Source organism: Rhinoderma darwinii, chromosome 4 (genome assembly GCF_050947455.1).
Source record: "Rhinoderma darwinii isolate aRhiDar2 chromosome 4, aRhiDar2.hap1, whole genome shotgun sequence".
Lineage (NCBI taxonomy): Eukaryota > Metazoa > Chordata > Amphibia > Anura > Rhinodermatidae > Rhinoderma > Rhinoderma darwinii.
In genome coordinates, this window is record NC_134690.1 from 207,676,683 (window position 1) to 207,686,575 (window position 9,893).

The following is a 9,893-nucleotide window of genomic DNA, read 5'->3' on the forward strand; positions in this document are numbered from 1 at the left end:
GTAGTGACTTGCATGTTATTTTGCATTCCACTACCAGACATCTACTTTCTTTGTTCAATAAAATAATTTCCGTAGCGTCTCAATCTTATTTTAATAGCCAGAGATGATGTTTCTGTCCTTTTTTTTTTTGTTTGTCATTTTTTACTGCGCTAAGTTTTTTATAGACTGGAAATCCTGAGATACAGCCGTGGATTTTACTGAAGATCCACTGTGGATCAGCTGTATATGTATTGTTGTATATTGACATACTGTTAATGTTTATCCTAAAAGATTTTTAAAAATAGTCTTGCTTGGAAATCTCATCCTGTACAGTATTATTGAAGCAATTCTTACTAGTTCAGCCAAATACTATTAACTTTTAACTACTATTTCTGTTGGTATTTCAGACTGAGGCTGCAGGACTCCCAACTTGTATTGAGCTATGTGTACGGGCCCTTCGCTTAGAGTCAAGTGACAATGCCAAGGTGAAGATCTCCATCTGCAAAACAATCTCGTGTTTATTGCCTGAAGACTTGGAGGTCAAGAGAGCTTGCCAACTTACAGAATTCCTTTTGGAGCCCACTGTCGATGCATACTATGCTGTTGAGATGCTCTATAACCAACCAGACCAAAAATATGATGAAGAAAGTCTTCCTGTTCCAAACTCCCTGCGCTGTGAGTTGTTGCTGGTCTTGAAAACTCGATGGCCATTCGATCCAGAGTTTTGGGACTGGAAAACATTGAAACGTCAATGTCTGGCGTTAATGGGAGAAGAAGCATCTATTGTTTCTTCAATTGATGAGTTAAATGACAACGAAGCATATGATCAAGTGGATGATTTCCAAGAATTGACTAAGGACACTACATTAAATGGATTTGATTACTTTGCTGACCTTGCTCCTGCTCCAGAGGTCATTGAAGAAAAGAAAAAAAAGAGGCGTATTAAGAAAATCCAAGAGCATGGAAACATATCTGCAAGGTTTAGAAACTGGCAAGCTTACATGCAGTATTGTGTGTTGTGTGACAAAGAGTTCTTGGGTCACCGAATAATTCGACATGCTCAAAAACACTGCATAGATGGCATCTATAGCTGTCCAATCTGTGCAAAACAATATACCACTAAAGATACCTTTATCCCTCATGTAACTTTACATGTCAAACAATCCTGCAAAGAAAGACTGGAAAGTATGCGGCCTGTCAAGAAATTAGTCAATGTGCCTAAAAAAACACCGGCATGTAAGAAAAAGAAAACGGTGACTGTTACAAAACAAGAGCGACAAGTTAAGAAAAACACCCTTTACTCTGATGACTTCATAGTTTTTAATGATAATGACAACTCTGATGAAAATGATGACAAAGACAACCAGTCTGAGAATTTACAAACTGAGAAACCACCACTAGTTAATGAGTTCCCTTGTCCTGTACAATTCTGCAACAAAGGATTCAAATACTTCAAAAATTTAATTGCACATGTGAAGGGTCATAAAGACTGTGTAGAAGCTGCACGATTTCTTGAGATACAGAGCAAGAAGGTAGTTTGCCAGTATTGCCGAAGGCAGTTTGTCAGTCTAACTCACTTAAATGATCATTTGCAAATGCACTGTGGGAGTCAACCATACATTTGTATACAAATGAAGTGCAAGGCAACTTTTGACACTTACGCAGATTTGTTAACGCACAGAAAGGCACATCGGGACTTCAAAGCAAAGTGTATGTTTCCAAAGTGCGGAAGAATCTTCTCTGCAGCTTATATGCTCTTTGACCATGAAGCACAACACTACAGCACATTCACTTGCAAAATCCCTGCCTGTGGAAAGATATATCATTCTGAACATCAATTACAACAGCACTTATCTGAGCATTCATCAGGTTCTCCAGCACCAGAGTCTAACAAGCCTGAGGATCTCCCTAAAGTAACAAAAATAGTTGCTGGTAGTAAATGTGTTACGGTCAAAGGAAAATCACTACAAAAGTGTCATGCAAACAGAAATTTTAATGCCGTGTCCTTACATTCATCAGACGTTCCCAGTTCGAACATGGCTAAAGAGCCTGAAGCAGCACTGCTAGACCAGAAAACTGGTGCAGTGAGTTCACGTGACCTAGAGACATCTATGCAAATGCTCAATCAACTACTTCCGTCTTCCAGTGAGGCTTTCCCTAATTCAGCTTTAAGTCAGGTTTTGCCAACAGCCTCTGAGGCTCAGAATATTTTACCCAAACCAGACATGTTGGTTAATTCTACTTTCCAAGCCGAATCTAAACACGTTAAATTACCATCTCTTGTTGAAGGATTTCATGACCTATTGAGTGGAAATAAACTACTTACCAGTGTCGATCCTGCAGATAAGGCACAAACCATAGCAAATCCAGGTATGAAAGAACGGTGTCTATCATTGTTTCAAGATGCAAAAAATAGCAGCCAAGGTCAGCCAAGTAAAGATCAAGCTAGTGCTGTAAATTCTACTGAAATCAAGATGGAAGGAGATCAGCAGATAAGTAACATACTGCAATTTAATATAGCTACCCAAACTGCCCAACTGCGTGAAAATAATCTAGTTATGTCTGGGTATGAAGACAGTGCAAAGGCCGAAAACCTTTTGCCACTGTCACTTGAAACAAGTAATGCACTCTCAAATGTTCTGCCTCCTGTCAGTGTTGCCACAACAACTCCAGTACCAACAGCTCAAACTGAAAGGTTCAAATGCAATGTAGAGGGATGCACGCGAATATATAATTCAGTTCAGAGCATTGGCAAGCACATGAAGAGTACTCACCCTGATCATTATAATTCCTTTAAAACTGAGCGCAAGAATAGAAAGAAACAAAAGGCTTCAACATCCGATGAAAAACCTACTTATTGTATACTTTTAGGGCCACGGGGTCAAAATAATTCTACTTTTCCATCACCTCTGCAGAATGCTGTGAACCCGAACTACTGTAACCAGTTGCAACATCTACCAAATCCAGTCTTCCCAACACACCTTGGAAACCTAGTCAATCCTTTATTGAGTCCTGTAGAAAATGTCATATCTCAAGGAATGCCTAAAAATGTTGCAGAAACGCTCTTGGGACCGGAAGTTGGAAATTTGAGTAATGCTACCTTGTCATCACAATTAGATGATTTGGCAAAAGTTTTACCTATGAAATTTGAAAACGGTTCAGACCCATTTCTTCCAATGCCAACAGAAAATGATCCTGTGCCAGTCATGTCATCTTTGAGTGGAAGTACAATGTTCTCTCAACTTGGAGGCAGTTCAGATCATGTTCTAGCTAGCAATGAGGCTAATAACTGTGTCTTTATGAAAGAAGATGCTGATTCTGAAACTCAATTTTCCAAACAGGTTGATGGAACTGAAATGGATGCTAATTTTAATCTGGAGAAATCTTCTACCATGCTGTCAAATTCAGCAGATAATAAGAATAGTACTGAGAGGACAAACCGAAATAGAGAACGAAGATCAAAGCATAGCCCTCGTGCGAAATGCCCTGCCATTATCCGAGATGGCAAGTTTATCTGCAGCAGGTGTTTTAGAGTGTTTACCAACCCACGTTCTTTGGGTGGCCATTTGTCAAAAAGGACTGTATGTAAGCCCCATAATGATTATGACTTTCCTCCAGTAGTTCCACAGAAAGATGGGCAGCACTCTGTTCTGGCAAGTATGATTCTTTCATCTGGTTCAAAGCAAAAAGCACAAGCGCCTGCACAGACTTTAAGCTCAGAAATGACAATTAAAGATGAGCCGTTTTTGACACCTGTGCAGTCTGACAATGAGAGTGCTCAATATTTGCACAGTGGATTTATGCATCCTAGCATATCCAGTTATTTGCCATCTGGAAACAAATTGAGAAGTCCTGTTAAGCAAAATTTTGAAACCTCTGAAAATATAAGTACCAAACCGCTGCCCACCAACATGACTTCAGATGATTGCATTACCACTTGTCATCCAGTAAACACAGTTGATCCATCAAGTGCAGCCCCCACACAGGTCTCGCAGACTAACTGTATCACTGAGAGTGGACACGGTCTAGAAAATGTTAACATGACTTATTGTACTAACAGATCAAAGCTTCCCAAAGTGGAAGAAGATGTAAAGACAGATGTCTTGTGTCCAAATCTAGTGACTAATTCAGCTGAGGGAAGCCATTGCATACCCAAACCAGTAAGCAGCGCCCGAGTATCTGTTATTAGTGGACCTCAGAGTTCTGTAACCACCACCAAGAAAAGGAGCAACAGTTCCAAAAGGAAGAAAAAATCGGACGCACCTGTAGCAGTTGAAGCTTCACATAAGCTGGCCAAAAATATTTTGGCAGCTGTGGGGGGAAACCTACAAATGTCTACTGAGATGCAACCAAACTTTATGACCTATGGTTCTGACTTACTGGAAAACCTTGCAAAACATTTGAGCAGTGCTGATAAAGAGATATTTATGTCTTGCATTAATGAGAGTCTTAAGGCTAGCTCAGAAACTCATGCAATATGCCAGCTTGCTGCAAAGCAAGAAAAAAGTGACACTTTGCAATTTCCAGCATTCACTTCCGATCATAAAGAAACGGAAAAACTAATTGTCCACACAGATTTTAGGGAGAAGACCTTTGATACTACGCCTTCTGACTCCACTGAAGTTTACTCTGTTAATGGTAACGTTCCGAATATTTGTTGTTCTATGCCACAGAATCGATCTAGTGTTTCTAGCAGTATAGATGATGAAATAACTGGGGTCATGCATAGCATAATGTCTACACACACTGCTCCCAGCCCTACTAGCAAAATGAACATACCGATCTGCTCAGTGTCTCCTACCCAGGAAACTTGTGTTAAGTATGATGAACAAGTGTTGGAGATCATGGACTTGGTACAGAACCTTCAGCTTGCGGATAATGGGATGTGTGAAGAATTAAAAACTGAAGAGAAATTTTCACCTATTGAAGTGTTACCCATAATGTCTAGTGTAATTGTTCCAAATCCAAGTGTAAGTTTATTGTCTGAACAAACACCTGATGCATCTTCACTGTTAGGTGATAAATGTAATGAAAAACCTTTTATTTGTCAAGAGGAGGGCTGTAGCTATGCTGCAATGACTAAAGATGCTTTGTTCAAGCATTACAGTAAAGTACATTATTACACAGAAGAGAAACTAGGAGAGATAAAGAAACATCAGCTTAAGTTTGCTCCCTTTAGATGTGTTGTACCTTCATGTACGAAAACATTCACCAGAAACTCCAATCTCCGTGCTCACTGTACGTCAATGCATCATTTTACTTCTGAACAAATGGTACAATTAAAAATAAAAAGGCCTTATGGTAGAAAATCTGCTAATGAGGGTATTGATTTGTCTCCCGAAATGCCAAGTGGAAGTCCAGAAGTAAAAAAGAGCATTGAACCTTACGAAGTTGCTCTAGGGATGACCAAACCAGAACCTCTAACTCAGAACCCAGAGACGTACCAAGAATTACCTCCTGTGAAAGTCTTAAAAGCCCCCAAGGTTGAAGAAATTAGGGAGCCTATTGATTTGCCTTCTGGAGAGTTACATTCTGTTGCGGTTGATCAAAAAAGCAAAAAAAGACCTAAAGCACGGAGGAAGCCAAAAGAAAAAGAACATAAGCATAAAAAGGCAATAGAAAAAGATGGCAAGCCTACTAAGGCATCAAATACATATAAACCCTATGAGTGTGTTCATGAGGGCTGCACAGCAGCTTTTACAATTCAACAGAACTTAATACTTCATTATCAAGTATTCCACAAGTCAGATGGCTCTAAGTTCTCTCTAGAAGATGACCTAAAAGAGGATAGCAATGGACCAATCATTAAAGAGTTCAGATGTACAGAGACTGACTGCTCTCGAATATTTTCCAGTTTTGCTAGCCTAATACAACATTACGTGAAGCTTCATGAGATGATTGCGGAGGAAATTGAAAATGTGATCTCCACTGTAAATATAGGACAATTTAATTGTGATCAAAGCCAGTGTATGGCTACTTTCACGACTTGTTCAAAATACATTGAACACCTTGAGGAAGTCCATGACTTAAAAATGAAGCCTGTTAAAATGGAAGGCGACGAAATGTACAAGTGTGATTGTGAAGGTTGTGACCGTGTGTATGCCACTAGGTCTAATTTGCTTCGGCATATTTATCTAAAGCACAAAGATAAACACAAGGAACATTTGATCAGGCCCAGGAAAATTTGTCTAAATGATCCGGATACAATTGATGACAAGCCTCCTAAAGAAAAACACAAAGTTCCGAGACAAAAGTGTGAAAATAATGTTGATGTTCCTAAAGCAAGAAAAGCTAAAGTCCGCAAGGGAGAAAAAAATCTTAAACGCAAAATTAGCCAAAATGATAAAGGGCCATCAATTCTTAAATATGGTAGACATACGTACTCCTTGAAGGATAAAGAAGCCGCGTTGGCAGAATGTAAAAATGAACTCACAAAGCAGTATCCTTGCATGGTACGTGGCTGTACATCTATTGTCGCCTCTGACCACAACCTTATTAGACATTACAAATCCCACAAATTATCTAGGCCATTCATTATGAAGCACAAAAAAGCACTAATTGTATACAAAAGGAGTGGTCGCACCAAAGCTAAAGAATTGTCTCAAACGCCCAAATTAGAGTCCGCAGAAGAGCTTGAAAAGCCAGAGGTTCACCAGAGCCCCAATGACACAACATTGCCCCAACAAAAAGAAGCAACTTCCACTTTACTTGAAAGTAGCGATGAGTCCACAATTTCAACTTCCCAACAGAGTGAAACTGAAAAGGATGAGATGGATGAACTAACGGAACTGTTTATTTCAAAACTAAGCAATGAAGAGAGCACTAGCTCAGAGAGCCAAGCAAGGACTTTATCCATTGTAGGCAGTGACTTCCAGGAATCAAGTTCTTGTCAGTCTGAGCCACAGCGGCCCGTAAACATTGTAAAACGAACCAATAAACAAAAGCATGGGACTCCTAATAGAAAGAGAAAAAATGACGCAAAGGATGAAATACTGTCTGCTGAATCTAGTAGTACGCTGAGCTGTGAGGACACATTAGTTTCTGATAGTTGTGAGGAGGCACCGGCATTTGACTTGAGCGCCTTCAAACCTATGGGATTTGAAGTGTCGTTCCTTAAATTCCTAGAAGAATCTGCGGTCAAGGAAAAGAAAACTGTAGAAAAGGGTAATTTTAAGACTGAGACAGAGACCGTACCGCAGTCCTGTGAAAAGAGGCCTAGACTTTCTGTTGATGAGGACTTTGATACCGATATATACTTACTATTTTCTAACCCATCACGTCTACCCAACATGGACAATGTAAAAATAGTTTTAAATGAGGCTTTCAATGATTACATAGAACTGGTTCTAAAGCAGCTAAATGAATTAAAACCAGTTGTGGTTCTTAAAAAACATGACATTTGCTGCAATGAAAGTCGAAATGCTGCAAAGGAACAAAATATAGACTTAGATGGTGAAGCCACATTATAGAATGGTCCTAGTATATTCAAAGCCTGTACATTTATTGTGAACTAGAAACTTTCAAGCATGCCAATAAATGTATTTTTATTAGGATTTTTTTTTTTTTTTTGTGAAAGTGACTAAAGTTGGCCCAAAAAAAGAGAGATGTGGCTCAAGTCATGCAATGTTTTTATTCCATGTTTATCCCTATGGGACTAAAGGAAGGAAATTTTATTCAGTACTGTAAATATTGTTCCAAACCCTCTATTTCTATTGATAAATTGTAATTTCCACAAATTAATAGTTTGTGTGTTATGCGTGAAATTTGATTTATTTACCAGATTCACTGCTCATGTTTTACAGGATATTTGTAAATATGGTTTGTTTTTTTGGAGGGACAAGGCACTCTCATTTTTTATTTTTATTTTTTCCTTTTTGTAAATATCAATCTGACACATTGCTGCCTACGTCTAAACTATTAAATTACACATTTATATTCGGATTTTCATTTGTTAATCTAGCAATCACATTTTTTAAAGAATTTTGTATTGGAAGTATTTTGAGTTGCACATTTTATGTAATTACTTAAACAGAGTATCTATTGAAAGTTTTTAATATGTAAATACTTGACAACTTGGTTGCATTACACATCTGTACAGTGCTTATTGCTGCAAACCTGTCTGACTGTAGGGTGGACACGTGTACAATCAATACACTAGAAATGATGGTTCCTTTTTCCCTTCAACTAAAGATGGATTCAATGGGTTCTTTTTACGATTAGTTTTACAGTTGGCAAAATACCAGTCAAAAGCATTACCTGTGAGTCTAAATAAAATTGCATCCGTTTTCCTTGCTTTTTCCTCACCGTGTAACCGTGTGTCCAGTTTTGCAGTACATCAGTATAAGTGCTAGGTTGGGGAAATTCCATTTTAATTGATTTTAATACCATAATATGGATTGTTTCGTTCTTTGAAGGTTTTTTTTGTTTTTTTTTTCCCTTAACCCATCAAATGATTTCTTAAAGAACAAAGCCACACATGATGCTTATTCAGAATTTCATTGTTGGATAACTTCTTGAGGCGTTTTTTTTTTTTTTTTTTACAGTGTTTATGCTCTATAAAATTCTGTTTGCAAAAGCTCAGAGTTTCTGGCACTGAATTTTTTGTCTCTTGTTTTTTGTTTTTTTTTTAGTAACTAATACATGCAAATTTGCATTCGGATTAGCTCCAAGTTCAGTGACGCTAATTCGCAGCTTTTCAGCATGAATAATCATTTTTTAAATCTGTGGTGCCTTTTTTCCATAGCGCGTGAATTAAGAATATAAGGAAAAAACATTTTCATGTGGATTCTGTCCCGATTCAGGTGCAGAATCCTCGACGTGTGAGCATGGTCTAAAGGCTTTGGTAAACTCAAGTATTGGTTGTTAGAGGATGTTGAATTACTCATTTTACTTGCAGGTAGGCTTTTATTATTCTTTTTACCAGTTACCTGTGTAATAGCGGATATCCATTAATAACACTCCACTTTAACTGCTTTGTTTTTAAAGAAAGTATTCTACAAAAGCTGCATCTTTAAAATTGGATGAAATTATTAGGATTACTGAACTGTTACCAGTTTTATGAATTTTATGAAGCAGTAAGTCCCAGCAGTGGTAGTCTCAAGGAATGCTGGGGACCAAAGACCACCCATGCTTAATTTTATCATGAAGTATGCAGTACAACCTTTGTGTGTCACCGTGTTAAGGGAAGCTTATGTGAATGTCCTGGGACATTAATAGTTGTGTGGAGCAATGTATATATTTCAGGTGATTTGTGAAGTAGCCCAGTGTTGCCTTAAATAAAAGTTACATTTTTATAGACTTATTTGCTCATTCAGTTTTGCATTTATTTGTTATTTTTTTTTAAAGGTTGATGGCCAGTACAATGCAAACTTGTATCATTGTCCTCTTGATTAGTGTTTCTTATTGTTCCTGAGCCAAGTACCCCTCCCCGCTACTCAAATAAATTCAAAGTACCCCTTAGGTTATCATACACTGTACTGCACCTATTAAAGCACAGTATGAGAACAGTGTGAGTAGCCCCTAGAGTCTAGGTTATACATATATTTTTAGAAGTTTCGTTTTGTTTTAATTTTTTAAATTTTCCGGCTTAGCTGGCTATACGCATAAGACCACTTTACGCCTACTAGTGTCTTCCCCGAGTCTCCTGCAAATGTGTGTGTTCAATAAGCCTAAGTGGCAGCAGTAGAGAAATGAAATAAGCACTCCCAGACACCCCTGGTACAAAGTGTTGGGCGGGATAAAATCCAAATACACATTGCACTTGTTGAAATCTGCTAGGTTCCGTGACAAATATTGAATGTGTGTAGCAAGATTTACAGAGGTTTTTTTTTTGTTTGTTTTTTTTAAACCTGTTTTTTGTGTCCTCTGTACAAATAGAGAATACCTATGCTTACTGAAAACTGAGGGATGTGGAA

General features: G+C 38.1%; 1 protein-coding gene across 2 annotated transcripts in view; it reads left to right on the top strand.

The window, feature by feature from the left end:
* ZNF292 (zinc finger protein 292) overlaps positions 1–7,914 on the top strand; it is a 91,706-nt gene extending 83,792 nt beyond the window's left edge. For both annotated transcript variants that reach the window (XM_075862121.1, XM_075862120.1), the window contains exon 8: positions 387–7,914. In XM_075862121.1, coding sequence (XP_075718236.1) covers positions 387–7,448 — 7,062 coding nt within the window. In that variant the 3' untranslated portion in view covers positions 7,449–7,914. The remainder of the gene's footprint in view (positions 1–386) is intronic.
* The last annotated feature ends 1,979 nt before the right edge of the window (positions 7,915–9,893 follow it).